The 19,873-nt window shown below is 49.0% G+C and overlaps 1 protein-coding gene across 1 annotated transcript in view; it reads right to left on the reverse strand.

Annotated features, from left to right (window-relative positions):
• Positions 1 to 19,873, reverse strand: part of PTPRT (protein tyrosine phosphatase receptor type T) — a 787,789-nt gene that overhangs the window by 33,934 nt on the left and 733,982 nt on the right. The window contains exons 18-19 of the mRNA XM_062202558.1: positions 8,887 to 8,963; positions 662 to 698 (exon numbers count right to left, since the gene is read on the reverse strand). Of these exons, the coding sequence (XP_062058542.1) occupies positions 662 to 698; positions 8,887 to 8,963 (114 nt within the window). The remainder of the gene's footprint in view (positions 1 to 661; positions 699 to 8,886; positions 8,964 to 19,873) is intronic.

Here is a 19,873-nt window from a genome sequence, read left to right on the forward strand (position 1 = left end):
ACAAGCATCATATCTATCAGTGGCACTGTCCAATGCTCTTCCAAATTCTCTCTAGGCATGGTGTCTTGCATTACTGCATCATTTTCTATAATACAGAAGGACCACACTTTATTTAACCAGGCTACCCATTGTTGGCCATTTCAGATTTTTCACTGTTTTGCTCTTGGAGATAAGACTGTGAAGAATGTTTCTATCTATAATTAGTTGTAGGATTTATTCCCAGGAGGGTTTGAAGGGCATGGTCATTTTTAAGCCTTCTGATTACATGCAGTCAAGGTGGTTTCCAGAGCAGTTGGTTGCATCTCTCTTATAGGCATGTGCCCACGGAGGAGGAGAGGCACCGTCAGCTCAGATCTCTCCAGTAGATGCTAATGGCATTGTCGGAGGCTGATGCTTTTGCTGTGCCCTGGGCGCCTCCCTCCTATAGCTGATCTCGTCACCTTCCTTCCTTCTCTGGACCCTCTGGAGGGAGGCTCTGCAGCCCCACGCTTCAGTGGTTTCTTTTGTGCTGGAAACTCACTCCTCTCCTCCAGTGAAGGGCCAGGGACCTTCAGAGGAAAAACAGCAGAGGAGAGGAAACCAACCTGTCCACTATTTCCCAGAGTCATCTTCCCTGGGTCCCTGAGGTCTCCCCAAGGCACCAGGTGAGGAGGGCACTTACCTTGAGTTGCAATGTAGTGTCGAGGTCGATGATACCCCTGGATAACAGGAGAAAAGCACAGAGGAGGGTCTCCAATCAAAACTTGCAAACAGCACAGTATTAATAAACATCCTCTCCAAGCCTTGCTTTCCTTGTAGGCAAAATGGGAATAGCATTAGCTACTTCCCAGAGAAGTGGCAAAGAGTAAATCAGATGATGCGCCTCAAGCTCAAGTCACTCAATGCTAGCTGTTGCCATGGCTACTTGGGAGCGTCCTGTATAGGCTCGCCTTGGACCCAGTAGCCCCAGGAGCACACGCTAGGTGGGTATCACTTATGCTCATGCTCCGAAAAAAAAGATAGGCGAGGAGATGTTAGGTTTATGGGGACATCAACCACAAAAATGTCTGTCCTTGGCCATGATTATCTGCTGAGCACGGCATGAGACCCTGCCAGGGTACCCAGAGAAGAAAACATGAGGAAACAATCCTATTGTGGATTCTTCCCGTTAGGACCAATTAGAAAAAGGAAACTGGAGGGGATACCATTGTTTCTCCGGCTCAGCATGCCTGGGCTTGGGATGGAAGTTCTGGGTACAGATAGCACGTGGTGGAGGTGTGGCCTAGGAGAGCCATAAAGCTGATTCAAAGACCAGTCTCTGATTTCCCTTACACCTTCATGAGTGCCTGTGAGGCGCTGCTGGTTTCTGGGGTGGGATTACCATTGGGCCCCATAACCCTAATCACTGGAAGGAGGTTGAAGGGGACCCTCTGTTTTGCCTGAGCATGGAATACGTGCAGGGTCCCTTGATTGTGACAAGATGCAATACATTACACTGAGAAGTTCAAGTTCTGAAGCCACAACATTGAGTACAACTAGTATCTACTGAACGAATACATGAATGAACTAGTCAATAAAAACACAAATGCCACCAGGGATGGAGAGTTTGTTGACAGTTTGGAAATGTGGTTAATCTTTATGGCTCACCATTTTCAAGGAAAACAAATCCTGAGGTTTGGTGAACACGCGTCTTTGTCCTAAACACTGCTGACCAGTCTTTCTGTCCTGCTGAGATGGGTGAGCTGCCCCATGACCCCTTCTTCAGGAAACAAGCTAGGATTTCCATCTGTGTGGTTTATGGTACAACAGACAGCATCTCTCAGGCTCTAACCCACTTCCTGAGGCAAAGACCAGTTTCTGAGGTCCCTGTACATTTCTCTGCCTTGTCTCTCATCTGCTCTATCAATAGTAGCTGCCTTCCAATTGACTGTCAGCACGAACCCAACGCCAGCGTCCTGACCACAAGTGCTGGATTAACCACATGGCCATCAACAGCCCCACCTGAACTCTTTGCTTGAGTGATTCTATCTACTTAGTGAGGTTGTCAGCTTCTTTGGGATAAACACTGCCTCTAAGGTTAAAATACACACACACACACACACACCACGGGGCTTAGCACAGTGTGAGACTCAGAGCAATTATCCAGTGAAGAAGCTGTTGATGAACCAACTAGAAGGCAGCATAGCATAGTGGCTATGTGCACCAAGGACTCTGGAACCCACCCACCTGGGTTTGAATCTTGGTTCTAAAACAGCAGTAAGGATGTTTATATCAGAGTGGTTTTCTGATGAAATGAATTAATCTAGGAGAGTTACTATGGGCCAGGTACTCCTCTAAGATTTAACATATATGTCTTGGCTATTATTATTTTATTATTTATCTGGATACCATTTATTCTGTGCCTACTACAACTAAAAGTCCATTCCTTCTCCCTTCCTTCTTTCTCTGTTAGTGTAATAAGACACAAAGGTAGGAAGAACACATCTATTCCTCCACTTCAAAACAGACTGGGATGACAGGAAAGATTAAGGTAAAGACAGAATGTTCCCCCAGAACCTGGAAATATGCAGTTTCTCAAGTCTGCATCTTCTGCCATCCACACCATCACTCATCCTCCCTGGCCTGGGATACAGGACGGCCATCTGGCTGGTATTTCTTCCTCCATCTTGCCCCTGCAGCCCATCTGCTTCCTGCTCCAGCAAGATTCTCATTGCACATCGAATGTGTTATATCTCTTCCCACTACCTGCAGGGAAATGGCCAACTCATCTTCAGCCTCACTTCCAGGGATCCCTCCCTAACCTCCTACCAAATCCAGGCACTCTATGTTCCAGGCCCCTCACCCTGCTCTTCAAATGCAATCTCTTCTGTGATGCCAAGGTAACTCCTCCTCCTCAGTGGCCAGGCAGGGCTCTGTACATGCCCAACAAGCTCAGCAACATTGCTGCAATACATATTTGTATCCTTGTCTCCTCCTGAGCCATGGGACCTGCCACCCAGGACTGGGTGCAATTTTCAGCAAAGCCTGGCTGGTGAAATATATGCATGAATATGTTTTTGAGGTGAAGTTGAGGCAGCCACTGGGCTGGAAGACAAAGTCTGGAGGAAACCACTATTTGGATGATTCTGATGTGCTTGAAATTCAACAGAATGCAATTTTAAGCACAAAACCCTCATTTCAGAGGTCATAGCATAGCAAGAAAAGCTGCCACCTGCAGTGCTGGCATCCCAAATGGGTGCTGGTTCGAGTCCCAGCTGCTCCACTTCCCATCCAGCTCTCTGCTATGGCCTGGGAAAGCAGTAGGAGATGGCCCAAGTCCTTGAGCCCCTGTACCCATGTGGGAGACCCAGAGGTAGCTCCTGGTTCCTGGTTTCAGACTGGTCCAGCTGTGACCATTGCAGCCCTTTGGGGAGTGAACCAGAGGATGGGAGGATGGAAGTCAGTCAGTCAGCCAGCCAGCCTCTCTCTCTCTCTCTCAAATAAATAAATAAATCTCTTAAAAAATCAAGCCTCATTTCGGTTTTCACTATTTTGTGCATTCATTTGCTGATTTGTGTAATATTCAATAAATAGGTGTTACTGGAACACCTACTACTGTGCACACCACACTGGAAATGCACAAGTGGCTCAGTGGATGCAGGCTCTGCTTCTGAGCAGCGGGCAAAGACCAAGAAACTGGGACAGGAGCTACCAAGGGGAAGGCGTGGCGCACCCCCAGGGATTTGACTCAGCCAGGGAGGCCAGAGTATTCTCTGGGGAGGTGATGGTTGAATTGGTTTCTTAATCAGGCCTCGTTTTGGCATCTCAACACCTATGCCACTCCTATTTCAACCTTGAAGCAATATGTTATTTTCCTACCACTTTCTCCATTGCTCACTCGCTTGCTTCTCTTTAGAAACAGCACTCATGTCTCCCCCAGAGAACTTGGCAATGGCCATTCCCCATGCCTGCTGTGTCTGTCCCTTGATAACAGGATCCTTTGCTCTCTACTCCATCCAGGCTTCTGCTCAGGTGCCGGTCACTGCAACACACAGCCCTCGTCTGACCACCCTGACACCTGCTTTCCCTGGCTTCCTGTTCACAGGGTACTGATATTTTATTTTCTCTTTGCCTACTTGCTTCTTGTCTGTCCGCCCCTGCTGAATGGCAGCTCCGCCAGGGCGGGGCTGTACCTAGCTTGCTCACGGCTGTGTCCCCAGTACCTAGAAGTCTGCCTGGACAGCCAGCACTGACAAGTTCTTGGCGAATGGAGGCATACATGCATGTGTGCGGTGTGCCTGTCCCCACACTGCATCTGAGTAAAGAGACTCTCCCTGGCCTCCAGAAACCCACGCAGTCCCCAAAGAGAAAACATCCCAACCACGAGACTCCTCTGCAAAGGAGATAAAAGGAAATGTACCGCTCAACTGGGGCTTCTCTGGGGATTTGCCAAGAGCTAGAACAGAAAACTTCCTAACCTTAAAAGAACTCTGAGTTCATTTCCGTCCCACCTACACAACACACACATCGACTGCAAAGCGGCCCTGGACCTGTCTCCATCTGTGAGCAATGGGAAAGAGGTTTGCATCCAGAACACATTTATCTCACTCTGCACTCATGCATCTGTTACTTACTGGGGACCCAGATACGATATTTATTTCCAGGCTGGTAATTTATAACAGATTAAAGTGGCCAATACATTTTAGAGTATGCAAACAATCCTGCCAATGGGGTGGTTCAGAGGGTAGCAGACCACAGCCCAGCCTGTAGAATCAAGGCAGAGCTGGCCCCATCCAGCTCAATATTCAAATGGAATCATTTTAATGAACCCTTAAGATACAACTGTGGAGCAGTGATTACAGCAGGGGTGGTTAGCTCTTTGGGGAGACAGGAAGGATTCTGACTGTGGAGGAGACCAGGATAAAAGAGTGGGGACCATACAGCTGCCTAGGATATGCCTGGCCAGAAACCCCATGGAGGTCCTAGGGATTTTAACTTTGCTTGAGTACATAGTAGCTTTGTCTCCACTTTCCAGCCTCTAATAGGAGCGCCGTGGCAGGATGTGATTGTGAGCAGCGTCTAGTCTTTGTCCCCACCCCATTTCTTTTCTTGGTTTCTATGCTGTGCTCTGCCTGGTGTTGAAAAGGCAGCCTGCTTGGAGTGTACCTTGGGCATCCATGCTTCTAGGCAGATTTGGCCCCTAGGAACCACAGCAGGAGCTCCCCGGTGAGGAGGAAGTTAGGGCATGTGTCCTGAGTCTCTCCTGCCTGGTCAACATGAGTTGGCATTGACTCTTTACCAAGGATTAGAGCTCCTGGCAGGCAGCCCTCTCCTTACAGCTACTTTATCCCCAGTCTGGTCAAAGGGCTGGGCTAAGCTCCCTTCTTTTGCTAGCCCAGAGATACCATATCGAACCCTAGAGGTTTCCCTTAATCCTATTCACATCCCTATTAAACGCTCCTTGGCCACCCTCTCCGAGTGAGCCTCTCTTCCCTTTTGGGACCCTGAGCGATCCTTCACATCAGTTACCACACACTTGTGAGGTGACATTCTTATCCCATTTTACAGACATCAGGATGAGTCAGGATTTGACCCCGGATCACAAAGCTAGTCATCAGAAAGGCCTGGGCTCAAAGGCCTTCACAAGGGCTGAGTCCTTGACTTGGGTCCTGCCAGCCCTTGACTCTCACCGGTGAGAATCAGCCCAGAGGCCAACGTCACATATTAAAACAGCACGAGGAAGACACAGTTTAACCTGTGTGCAAAACTGACTTCCTATACAGAGAGGGAGGAGCCGGCAGTGTGTCCCAGGTAGACAGAGAATGGGCATCCAGTTGGGTGATGTTGAGCCATGCTCTTAACCTAGACCCAGTTTCTTTAAAAGCTCTCAAAATTATGAACAACTCAGATGGCTGTCATTGGCTATCATGGCAGTGAAAGCTAACACAGCACACACGAAGTGCCCATGTGGATGGGCCTCATTGAGCCTCAGAAATACATGACACAAGATCAAAGGATTAGAGACAAACAAGTTCACAACAATCAAAGATTTTAACACCTCGTACTCTGACAGAATATCTACATGAAAAATTCAATGAAGACAGGAGATTGAATGCTACCATCGCCCACCAGATAGTAAAATTGGTGCCTCCTAGAGATATCCGCACTTTCGTGTTCATTACAACATTATTCACAATAGCTGAGACACAAAATCACACTAAATCTCCATCAGTGAATAAATGGATAAAGAAAATGAGGGTATATCCGTAACAGGATAGTATTGAGCCTTAAAGGTGGAGAAATCTTGCCATTTGCAAAAACATGGATGCAATGGGAGGCCGTTAGGCTAAGTCTAATGGAACACACAAAGACAGACAAATACCATGTGATCTCCTTTGTATGTGGACTCTACTAAAGCTGAGCTCATAGAAGTAGAGCAAAATTGTTTACCAGAGGCTGCAGGGAGAGAGGGAATGGGGTCCTGTACATCAAATGGATCAGAGTTTCAGACAGAGGGGAGGGAATAGGTTTTGAGATCTGTCTAGTTGGTGACTACAGCCAATAACTTACTGCATATTTCAAAATAACTGTAAATTTCAAATATCTCATCAAAAATGATAGGTAAGCAAGATGATGTATATGCTGATTGATCAGCTAGATCAAATCATTCCACACCGTATACATTTGTCAAAATATTACAATGTACCCCATACATGTATACAATTACAATTCACCAAGTAAAATAATATCCATACACCTTAAAATCACCCTAAAATGTCTTGCAATGATAGAACATGACAGGAACGGGAGGCACCATCAGCATTGCTGTGGTTGAGATTCACTTGAATTTAAAGAATGTCATTGAAAATGAATCTTGATGAAGAAAGGGATGGAAGAAGGAGTGGGAGATGGGATGGTGGTGGGAGGGAGGTTATGGGGGGAAAAGCTGCTATCATTCAAAAGTCGTACTTTGGAAATTTATATTTATTAAATAAGAGTTGAAAAAAATAAATAAAAATTTTTAAAAATCCAAATAAATGAAATCAATTAAAAAAAAAAAAGAATGCCATTAGTCACCTCTAAAACACCAGTGTGTCTCAGTTCTGCTGGCTACCACCAGTTGCTCACTCCACTTGGGATGGAGGGCCCATCTAGGGAACTGACTTTTGCTGGGGGTTTCCACTGATGATAAATACCAGATAGATACAACAGCTCAGGCACACAAGCCTGTCCTCAGGGCTGTCACATCTACCCAGGCATAGAGGAGGTCAAGGTTAAAGGCAAAGAACACATTCAACCTGGATCAACATGTGTTGACTGAGCCCCCACCAAATGCTGGCTGCAGGGTAGAATCTAGGAGTGGTGGATGGGGGTGTTGGCAGGAGGCATGAGAAAGAACACTGGACTGGGAGCCATGAGTCACTCAGGTCTGACTCCTCTCCTGCTTCTGCCACGGATCACCTGCGTGGCCCTGGACAAGCTTTGTAAAATCTCTAAACCTCAGTTCCACCATCTGGAAAATGGGAGTGATAGTACAAGAGGTCTTAGTGAACTAATCCATTTAAAACACATGTTGTTGGGCCCACGAATGACTAATCAAAAGCCAACTGCTGTGGTCTCTGCTTATTCTTATTAAAGGTAGCAGGGCATGATGGGAAAGCACCCCCAGAAGCCCTGCATGCCACCCCCACCCCCACCTGTGATGCAGATTGGGGAAGGACAAGTAACAGGTCTGAGGGCAAACAGGCGATGACCAACGCCAGGCTCAGGACATATCTGTAGAATTAATGAATCATTAGCTCCACCTGGACTAGGGGGACATTCACTGAGTATGCCACTCCAAGGGACCAGCATGGACCTCTGAGCCATTCTTCAAAGCCCCTGGGCTCTAGCTGAGGTCCCGAGAAGCCTTCTGGCCCTAGTGGTCATGTTCTCTTGTTGCAAACCCGCTCACTACAGAGTGCATCCCTGGTGGCTCCTATTTGAAGTTAGTCCCTTCTGTCGTAGTCTGTGGAACAATAAGGCAGCTTCCTTCTCAACTGGTGTCTTAATTCCAAAATCTCTTCCCTCTGATCCTGAGATCTGCCTTGCCTTCAGCAGCAGGTATATCACCCCAAAGCTCAGTTCTAAACCGGCCATCTCCTAATCAAACACTTGCAACAGCATCCTTCTGCCTGCGGGATGAAGTCCAACTGTCCATGTCAGAGCAGCTCAACCATCAGTGAGTGGGCGCCAAGCTAATCTCCCACTCTTTCCATCACAAAGTCCCTGAGGCCCTCAAAGGCAGACTCCAGATCTCTTTTCCAGCTGCTTCATCTGGGCTTTGCTGTTCCAACCAGAGGCCCATCTTCCCTCTTTGATTTTCAATTCTACCTATGCATGAGAATTTGGTTCACATCACATTTTGCATACTTGATGAAAGGAGTACTATTTTTCCCAACTCCAAATCCCTGTGGCACTTTATCCCAACTTGTTACACTTACCACTTTCTAGTTTGCCCTGGAGTTCTCACTGTGCACAGTTTCTCTCTCTTCTAAGGTTTTAGGACAGAGGCCGGCATTTTAAGCTCTATGGTAGCATACGGTGGGCACTTTTACATTTTTGTTGCATTAATGGCTGTAGCTTCAAGTGAGGGAATGAATGGATAGACAGTTATGTAAGTAAATAACGGGGGTGAATGGAAAAGACTAGCTGTTGTCCTGGGGCTCCACTGAGCAGCCTACTCAAGCTGACCTGAAAGAAGATGTGGCTTTGCATGCTTTAGCAGCTTGATTTAGGCTAGTTTCACATATCAAGGGGGAGCCAGACGGCTCAGTATATGCCCCAGAAAGGCCAGTTTCTGGGGCACAGGTTGGGGAACAGCCACAGATCTAGAGGCTGCCCTGCCAACCCCAGACCTCAGCTGCCCCACCCCATCAAGACACTCACATCAATGTAGTTGGCATTGATGTAGTCAGAATGTGGGTCTCCATCCAGCACCAGCAGCCTCACCCGGGAATGGTCATCTGCAGAGAGAGAGAGAGAGCAGAAAACAAGGGGTGGTTGATGAGAGGCCTTTGGGTGAAGAGCCAGCAGTACTCTGCTCTAGAGCTGCCACAGGTTAACTACTGCATGTCCGGTGCCATGCTGCTCACCTAGCCTTCAGCACTCCCTCACTGATTGCATTTATAGATCAGGACGCTGAGGCTCAGGGAGGCTACCAGTCTTAAAGAGAACCACAAATGCATCCTCTCTTTTTCACCTTCCTTTCGGATTCTGATTTTGCCATTACCCAACATCGTGAGTCACCTGCTGCTGCTTTTTTTTTTTTTTTAAGATTTCTTTATTTACTTGGAAAGCAGAATAACAGAGAGAGAGGGGCAGAATGAGATAGACGAAAAAAAAAAAAAAACCCTTTCTATCCTCTGGTTTACTCCCTACAGGGTTGCAACCGCCAGAGATAAGCCAGGCTAAAGCCGCCAGGAGCCCAGAATTCCATCCAGGTCTCCCAAGAGGTTGGCAGGGACCCAAGTACTTGGGCCATCACCTGCTGCCTTCCCGGGCGCATAGGCAGGAAGTTGTATCAGAAGCAGAAGACCTGGGACTTGAACTGGCACCTGGATTATAGGATGTGGGCATCCAAAGTGGTAGCTTAACCCCCTGTGCCACAGAGCCTGCCCCTCACCTGCTTTTTTTGGTCTTGGTGAATTCACCATTAAGATGGGGACAGAGGAGCTGGCATTTAGTGCAGAAGTGAGAATACCAGTGTCTCCTGCTGCAGTATGTGGGTTCAAGTCCCGGATTTGCTCGTCACTTAGCTTCCTGCTGGAATGTACCCTGGAAAGTGGCAGAGTGGCCCTGCCATGTGGGGCTCTTGGATTGGATTCCAGGCTTTAGCTTCAGCCTGGTCCAGCCCTGCCTGTTGGGGGTATTTGAGGATGGATATTCTCTTTCTGCCTTTTAAACAAAGTAAGTCAAAGGTAAATAAAATGGGGATGACAATATCTGCTCCATAGCAAGGCAGACCATATTAAAGTATCTGGAATGCGTGAGTGCTGAATCGCAAATTAGTATGCTCCATTTGCACACTTGCTTAAACAGGCAAGTTCACCTCTTTTCCATCGTACACAGATCACTGTTCTTTTCCCTCTTGGAGTATTGTTGCAAGCAGATTACCAGCCACACACTGTTACCGACAGTGACACTAACGTGAGGCGGACTCATTATAAAGGAGGTGCTCAGTAACTAAAAATCCTGTTGCAGGTACACCCTTTCAAACACAATCTAGGCAGAACCAGGACTTGCAGGCTGTAGTCAATAGCATGCTTACTTCAAATAAACCAAATGAAAAGATTAAAAAAAATAAAAAAGCTAGAACAGCGGAACAGTCAGGATAATCCTTCACAGTTAATCAGAATGAGCTCTGACATGCGAACAGACACAAGCTAGTGGGACTCGCTGGTCAGGCAGGGCGGAGAGGGAGGACCAGGTCACGGCGCACAGAACACCGGGCAGTCGCTGCATCCGCCGGCCTGTCTGCCTTACTCTAGGGCAAACGTGGCTTCCCAGAGCTCTGAGCATCCCCGAGGGTTCCCAGGGGTGACGGACGTCAGGTCAGTGTACCCTGTTAGGTTCAACAGCACTGTGCAGTCTACAAAGCACATTTGTTGCTACTAACTGAACCTCGCTTGAGAACAGGGATGCTATCTCTCTGTTCCCTGGTCCATTTCCTACACCTACAAAGGTACTCAGTCAGTACTTGGTGAATGTATAAGTGAATGACCTCGCTGGATTCCCACAATGACCCTGGGAGAGCAGCAGGGTGGGTTCTGTTAGCCCTTGTTATAAACGAGGAGCCGGAAGCTTCAGGGTGGACGAAGGAAGATCTCTTAATTCCAACTTCAGTGGCTCCTGCTTCCAAAGGGGGCTAGGAAGGGCGCTGGACACCACCACCACCACTACCAGCACCACCAGTATACACAGCACAGGGAATTCAAGACAGAGAAGTGGTTGCCTGGGTGATACGAGGGTGGAGAAGCCAGGCAGAGCAGAGTGAGGTGACTCTGAGATAATCTGATTAACAACAAGGAGACACTGCCTCCCCCAGGGTTGGGAGACAGAGGAGGTGCGGGCAGCACAGCTCAGGAGCTGGGGCCAGTTGACGGACACTGGAGCCACAGGGGTCTATGTTGGGGGCTGGAGCAGCACAGGAGCTTTCCTTGCTGCTAAAGGGGACAGAGACTGGGAGGAGAAATACCCTGGCTTCTCCTTTTCTCCTTTCCAACCTCCCCCCAGCGGACACCATTGGCTAAACTCAACCAGAAGCCTGCTGACAGGAGAGCCTGGGAAACACTGGGTCAGTTCCCTGTGATATGGAGGAGAAGGTGAGAACTGGGTCCAGTTATGGGCAAACAGGCCCAGGGCTAGGATGGGCTGCTGCCCTGTATCAGCTAATTAGTGAATGTGAAGGCCATTCACTGAGCATCCACCCCATGGCAGGCCTACGCTAGACTGTGAGATACTCAGTGCTGCTTTGGTTAACTCATCACAGGGCTGGGTTTCTGTGGACACAGTTAGAGGGACTGCGTGGGAGGCTCAAGTTATCGCTTTGTTTAGGTGGGGAGAGAGGTGTAAGGTGGAGGAGGGGCTTCAAGGTAAGCGTTGCTGAGCAGGTACCAGAGACTTGACACACATTCTTTCACTCAGGTATTTATCCCTCGAGTGAGCTCTGTAGGTTATAGACTAATGCCGGGATGATGTGTGGTATGAGTCCTCCCATTTGACAAATAAGGAGACTGGGGCGTCGAGTGGGGAAACACGCTCATGGAGGTATGCAGCCTGCCTGCACGTGGCAAAGAGATTTCTCTCTCCCGTTCCTCTGACCCTGTAACCCCCACTCTGCTCACACAACGCACTGATGGCCTCGGAGGCCTTGAGACTCTCGCAGGCCCACTACTGGTGTGTGTGCAAACAGCTGCTCCCCAGTTCCTGCAGAATTCCAGCCCCAAGGACTGGGCCTTACTGGGGGAGCTCGGACAAGGTCTGGTGCCTGACTCTGAGCTCAGGAAAATCAAGCCTTCTTAGCAGCCATCACAGGACTGCAAGCCTAAAAAAAAAAGTAAAAAAATGCATATTGTGTTTGCAGTCAGTGGCCTCACTAATGACTTATTGATTCAAAAATTCATCCTTACCTATTGAGTTATGCCTGTCCTGGGATCCACAGCCCTGGAAACACAGCCTCTGGTTTAATATGTTGAAAGGGAATTTTTTTTTAAGAATATAAACTTTAAAAATCTGAGAGAAAACATGATTATAAACAAAAGAAACAACCTTATTTCTCCCAGGTAAATATTCTTAAAGGCAAAAGATGCCTCTACCACCAGGTGACAGTATTTTCAACAGGAAGAGTGGAGGCAGCCCCGCGGAGAGAGCACGCACACTGGGGAGCTGCAGGAATCTTCTGTCCTGAGAACATGGGACCAACAGCGGACCAGCAATGGGACCGACACCGAGGAGGCACCCACGGAGAGATCAGAGGACGCTCCTGTGCCCCGTGAAGATGCCAAGATGCAAACAACCACGCAGGGGCCACAGGCCATCCAGACGCAGCCCCTCTTCCTGGGATTATGGAAGGATATTTTACTACGAAGAGGCCCTGATGTCTCCCTTGTGGGCTAATCTTTGGCAAGGATACACTTTCAAAATGTGGTGTGAGGTACAGCTTTTGGATCAGATCTGGGTTCAAATCTTAACTCCATCACACAACAAGTCAGTTGATCTTTCTTAGCCTTGATTTTCTTAGGAAAACACAGTTAATACTACATAAATCTCAGAATCTTGGGAGGCTTAAATGAGAAAATGCAGGCATGAACAGTTCTAGGACATTCAGGGAATCAAAGGACAAGCCACAGGTGGAGAGAGAAAATAACTTGTCAAATCCAGAACTCATAAAGGGCTGTATCCAAAGCTACAAGAACTCTAAAACTCAACAATAAGGAACCAAACAGCCCAGTTTTTAAAAGGTGCAGCTTGGAATAGAAGCATCACTACAGAGGGTATGCAGATGGCACATAAGCCTATAAAGAGACGTCTAACATCCTGTTTCACTAGGGAATTATGAAGTTGAACATCCACGAGACACCACTGCATACACACTGGGGCCCACATCCCAGCACTGATAACACCGAATACTAGCGAGGAAGTGGAGAAATGGGCACTTTCACTCACTGCTGCCGGGAGTGCACAACAGTAACAACACTTTGGAAGGCAGCTTAGGAGGTTCTTACAAAACAAAACCTCCTCTGCCATGCCCATGTCCAACTGTACCCTCTGGGGTTAACCCCGGGGAGTGAAAACTTGACGACGTGCAAAAACCTGCACACGACTGCTCACAGCCGCCTTACTCAGAACTGCAAAGACTTGGAAGCCATCAAAATGTTCCCCAATAGGCAAATGGCAAACAAATCATAGTCTTGCAATAAGTTAGCAAGCCACAGAACACATGGAGGAAACTGGACTATGTACTGCTGAGTGAAAAGCCAGCTGAACAGCCTACACACGATATGATTTTGACCGCCTGACATACGGGAAAAGGCAGCACTACAGAGACAGAAGATCAGTGGCTGCCAGGGGTTTGCCGGAGAGGGAGATGAATTAGGCCAAGCACAGGGAATTTGGGGGCAATGAAAATATTCTATATAATACTTCAACAGTGGATTCATGTCATTATCCAGTTCTCAAATGCTACAGAAGTAGGCAACATAAAAAGCAAACCCAGTGTAAACTATGGACTTCTGCTAATGCTAATGATTCAATATTGGATCATTAATTTTAATAAATTTACCACACTAATGCAAGATGCTAACAATGGGGAGAACGGTGGGCGGGTAGGGATGAGAAGGACAGGGCAGCTACTTGCTCTTCTTTTTTGTTTTCTATAAATCTAAAACTGCTCTAGAAAAAAAGGGCCAGGACAGCACACAGCAGGCACTTAATGAAGGCGGACTTGGGGATAGCTGTGAGGCAGGTAGGCAGTTGGTAGTAGAGACTTAGAAACACAATGCTCTCTGCACTTCTGCAGCCACCACACAGCCATCTTTCTGCAGAGGCGTAGAGCTGATGTGTGTGTGTGCGTGTGTGTGTGCGTGTGTATGCATGCGCATGTGTGTGTGCACGCGCATGTGTGTGTGTCTATGTGTGTGCGTGCACACTAAAGGGCAGGACTCAGCCGCAGGGCCACCACATAGGACTTGCGAGGCATGGCAGTGTCCTCATGGTCTATTTATTCCTTCTGCAAGATGCTAACATTATTCTGTGTCTCCTTCTTCTTCTAACGTCACGTAATTAGAAAGATAACAAATTGTGTTTACCCACGTGGAGAGAGATGGGCCGGCAGGCGATGAGAAGGAGTTTATATGAGGTAATCCACAAGCGGCAGCCCTGAATGTTCACTGTGTTCTATCTGCGTTTTGCAAGCTTGAAAAGCAGTGAATTTGGTACTCCTCCTCTGATAGTCAAGACAAGAAGAGAAGTGAAGAATAATCACACGGACCTACGGGAGGCAAACTCCCCTGTGGTGAGGCGATAGGAAGGCGCAGGGGCCTGGCTCCTCCGCTCCCCCTGGCTCTTTGTTGTGAGGAAGATCGGCAGGAGGTGGTTGTGAGCTGGGGAGAGACCTGGGGGCAGCAGGTGGTGGGGAGACATGGAGACCCAAGGAGTGTCCCTGGTCACAGTGCCAGAGAAGCATCATCCTTTGTTCGGAATTGATCTGTTCCTCCTTCCTTTAGGACAATGGGGCCAGTGGTATGCTGCTAAATGCTGAACAAACAGCTCTCCAGGGGTAAAAAGACCTTGACCTGTAATGTCTGCTGACGTCTGTGGTGTCAATATTCCCACCACAACCAATTTCAAGCTATTAGCACGACATTAACCAGCTCACAAAATTCTTGAATATTTAACATTATGCTTCTTCAAGCTGCTATGAGTCAGCTACAGTCCACCAAAGACAGAGAACAAAGCTGACCTCACCCACAATGCCTTGCATGGTCTGATGGTTTGGACCCACTTCTCTCTCCAGCCTCCTGTTCTCTGATAACACTGATAACAGTGGCCTCACAGTCGCTCACATGACTGTGTCACTCACATGACAGGACCTTTGCATGCACAAAGGAACAGCCCCCTCCAAGGTTGGCAGATGCTTGGCTCCTGTGCTCGAATTCTTCCTCTGCCCGCAGGTGACCTTTCACCACCCCTGCAACCCAACATGTCCTGTACTAAGATTGGTATCCAATTCTTTTGAGGTAAGGGGTTGGGTGGGACCTGTAGGCAGACTTAGGACTGCTGTCACCGTACCATATCTTGTGGGGTAATTTGACACCTTCCTTAATAATCCCTGATTTACACAAGTATGGACAAAATCATATCCCTCTTTGGAGACTTGTAAGGTCTAACAGGGCACAGGAAAGCACCTGGTATGTTGTCTGACAGATATGCAAATTCACTTTTATTATTATTCTAGGCTAGTGGTGCTCCAAATGTGGTCCCTGGAACAATTATATCAGCGTCACCCCGGAACTTGTTAGAAATGCAAATTCCTGTTAAATCAGACACTAGGGGGTGGGGCCAGCAACGCACTGTAACAAGCTCTGCAGGTGGTTCTGATGCGTGCTCAGGTTGGAGAATCCAGTCATCTCACAGAGGTGCCTGGCTCTTCATGTCCATCTGCCCTGGGACAGACCACAGGACTCCAGGATCTTACTGGAACTGGGTCACAAGACAAGAGCCCCACCATGTGCCAGGTGGCAAGGTACAGTTTACCCACGTGGACACTGTAAGATGTTCCAGGTATGATTCTGCAAGATCTATGGCTGTTAAGCCTTTAGATTCTCAACCCTGTGAGCCATGAGTCATCACCCCATTGAACAGATAAACTCCAAACTCTAAGAAGTTTGCTAACTCGGGAGAAGGTACCAGGCTAAGAGCTGCTTTAGGGAGCAGTGTGGTCCTTACGCCTCCTGAAACCCCCAGATCCAGGTCTCCACGTCCCTTCCACGCCACGCCTCTCTGGCTCTCCTTTCTCACCAGCATCTCCCCAGACTCCAGCACCACTGCTTCCCGCCCCAGGGTGGTCCCATACCTGCTCCAGAGGGCTCCGTTCCCTCCCTAAACCACAATGCCCCTGCCCTTCCACCGCTATCAGAGATAACCCAATAAATCAGTAACCTCAAGTCATATGCCCATCCAGACAGAGCCGCGTCCAGTAGGTGGGCTGGGGGAGAGATCAGCATTTGGATACTTGATGTTCCTCCTCCCTGTCTTCTGGGCACTGCAGAGGGGAACGAAAAGGTGCAATTTTTCAGAGGAAAGAGATTTGACTCATTACAATGAATTGTGGAGCCGGAAAGCCATTTCCTAGAAGTCTTGGAAATGTTAATGCTGTCATCTGGCATGAGTGCAGAGGGAGGGGGCAGATAATCCCTCCAACACTGCCTGGGAACCTCATCGAACCTAAAGGTCTGCACACTCAATCCTGATTGAATTACCATTATCCAGAGAGAGGGGGCTTGGGAGTGGCACGGGGCCCCCCAGCAGCCTGTGTACCTCCCCTGCCTGCTGCATTCTTGCTGGCTGACCGGGTGGTGGTGGGGGTGGGGGAGCTGCGATGGAGCTGCTCTCAAAGATGCAACCGTTGGAGGAAGGTTAGCAGGGAAAAGCACTGAGAGAGGGCAGGAGTCCGCGTGAGGGACCCACTGGTGCCATCTGCACGCGTGTCCAGGCAATACCCCTTCCGAAGCATGGGAGAAGCGTTTCTTCCCGGAATGCCCTCGAAAGAAGGCCCTGAGACAAACCTGAGTTGATGACTGTGATCCCAGGAGATACCAGAGGGGAGTGGGAAGTGAGATGAAGACAGGAAGGGACCCAGCCAGGCTGTGCCTTCCAGCAAGCTGTCACTGTGGATACCGGGAATTCATCTGGGGCACCCTGGGAGAAGGTATTGACCGTGACCCTCCAAGCTAGTCTAGCTAGGAGAAAGGAAGAGTAAGCTGGGGTACTCACACACACACTCCCATCAGTCACTGGCTGAGAGCAGCTCCCGGCATTCCCGCCTGCTCTGAAAGTAGGCAGAGAAGGCACTATTGACCGATCCAGGCCCTCCGAAAAAGCAACACAGATGTTGGTGGTTGAAATTGGGGCCAGCATGAACGGAAGTGGTGAGTGTTGGGGATACGGTGGGGTGCCAATGATTTCAGCACCTGTTTTGAACCTGAGCTCCTCCCTGGATGTGGAAGTCCCTCTCCGCACACCATGGCCCACCTCCTAGAAGAGCAGTCTCTGATGAGCTCATCTGTGCTAAGCTTGGCCCCTGGGCAGCCCTCCCCCGACCAGAGCATGGATGCGAGAGGACTCCTTGGTAAGAAGCACACGGCCTCCTGGCAGGCAAGAGATTGCAGTTCTAGTCACGGCTGTTACAGTCTCACTGTGTGGCATTGTACAGGGCACTCGCCATCTCTGGACTATTTCTGCCTGACTGTGAACTCATTGAGGCCAGACTGATCCTTATCCAGACCCATCAAGGGATCACACGAGGTTCAGATTCCACATTCATGCACCGTGTTTTGGTTTCTGTGCACTGAGGATGACCTAGAACCACCACACAGATGCGAAATCAAGGAGAGAGAGAGAGAGGAAACCACGCACAAGGTAAAAGGCAGAACTGGGATTTGGAGCTGGGCATGCCCGAGCTCATGTTCAAGGCTCCAGCACACGTGAGCCCAGTGGCTTTTCCTCCACAGAGGGAAAGAAGTCTCAGAAAAATGTGCTGGACAGGCAGTGTGCCTGCCTACATCTCCATCCCATCCTCACCTTCACTACCCAGGTCTCTTGTTCAGGAGGGTGTGCATTTGCTCGCCCGGAAGGCTCTGAGCATAGTGGGGCGATCACAGACCACAGTGCTGTCTTATACACTGCACATAGGACTAGAGGAGAGGAGTTCATAGGCACCAGACACCGACGAAGAGTGGGGAGGCAGAGATGCTGTTTGCCTGACTTGATCGCACGCAGCTGCTGAAATATCGCATCGTGTCCCATAAAGGTGTACAAGCATTATGTGTCAATCAAAAAAACCAAAGAAGAAAGGCAAAAGTAAAATTCTAAACAGAAAATTTAAAATAAAAATACAGGTTGCTGGGCCCTACCCCCACAAGTTCTGAATCAGCAAGTCTGGAGTGGAGCCCAAGAATTCAGCATTTCTAACAAGTCACGGTGTTGTGTGTGTGTGTGTGTGTGTTCCTCTGTTCCAGGGACCACACTTTGAGAACCACTGGGCTAGGCCAATAGACTCTCCTGTCCTCTGGTTGGGCTCAGCCATGGAAAGCAGAGACAGAAGGCTGGGTGGTGGTCAAGGTATGACTCCCTGTACCTCCCTTAGTTGGGGTCACCGCAGGTGGCTGCTCTGCCACTAGGTCCTGACACTTTGTCCCTCCTGCGTTCTAGGGACCTGGGGGTCGTGTGTAGCCCCAGCATCTTAGGCCAGTCCTCGTATTCTCCCTCCATTTAGACTCTCTTGGGGAATCCTCCTCCTAACTGAGGGCCCCCACTATTGCCTGCCTGGATTCTCCAGGGATACGAGGAAGCCCCCTTTTTAGAGGCTGCAACCCCTCAATCACTTCTTGTGATATCTTCTTCCTGCCAAGCCAGGAGGCATCTCTAGGAACTCCACTCAGGGAACGCATCTGGATTCTGGAAATTTCCCCTTGCCGACGGCCTCCGCCCCAGAGCTACCTGGCAGCAAAGGACTCTTTGTTCCCTTTTCCCCATTCACTGCCTTCCCTTTTGCTTCCTTTCCATTGCCACTCCCTGGAAACCCCACTGTCTATTACTAAATTCTAAATACAGTCATTTGGAAGAAAGGGGTTATTGCACCGAGCTTTCTCTCTCACTGTTTCATTTGTAGGCAGCGCCCTCCCTCCTGCTCTTCCCCTTTAATCTCTTCTGTTCTCCCCGGCCTGGGCCTTTGTCCTCCACTCCAGCCTCTCAGTGCTCTGGGTTCCTTAAGATGCTAATCACACTCGGTTTCCTTCTTGCGCCAAGAATATTTCTATTTATCAAGCCCCAGCAGGCCTTGCCTTTGGGAGGGACACACACAAGGGCAGGAACACTTTCCATTCCTCAGGCTGTTTCTCTTTTACCTTTCCTGTTTCAGCTCCAAGACCTCTACCCTCAGTTTTTGGTTTCCCTTTATGTCTTGTGCTAATTTCTGAATCCATTGGTTGCCTCAGCACTGTTTCCTTTCAGTACCGGGTGCAGACTCAGCAGCTCCAAGTTGTTGCTGGATTATTCATCCTTACGTTAGACAGGAGACAGGATTATTTGTAAGTGATGGAAATGATGGAAGTGATATTCTTAGGATGCTCGAATGCTCCGTGCATCTATTTGGGTTTACCACCAAGTAAATGTCAGATGAGGGTTCCAGGACAAGTAATTTATGGAGGAAGAGGAGGGAAGACTGGGAGCAAAGGGGGAAGAAAGACAGGGAAAGGAAGACAGCCTGGCGAAGGTGAGTGTTCAAGTCCATTACCACTGTGGGCGACCAGAGCCTGATCCTGCAAAAACTCTGGACAAGGTGCAGAACATGCACTTCAGCGGAAAGGCGAGGAAGCTGGGGCAGTTCCTAGTTGATGGCGTCAATTCTCCAGCAGGTGCAGGGTGCGCTGGGTCTGGGCAGAGCATCCTTCCCCAGCTTTGGAGAATGGGAATGGGAATGGGAATGGGAATGGGAAGGGAGAGGGAGAGGGAGAGGGAGAGGGGGAGGGGGAGGGGAGGGGGAGGGGGAGGGGGAGGGAGGGGGGAGGGGAGGGGGAGAGACAGACAGACAGACACACACACACGCAGACAGGACAGATGATGAGGAGCTCACTCTCGGGGTCCTGCCAATGCA

This window comes from Lepus europaeus, chromosome 10, assembly GCF_033115175.1.
Source record: "Lepus europaeus isolate LE1 chromosome 10, mLepTim1.pri, whole genome shotgun sequence".
Lineage (NCBI taxonomy): Eukaryota > Metazoa > Chordata > Mammalia > Lagomorpha > Leporidae > Lepus > Lepus europaeus.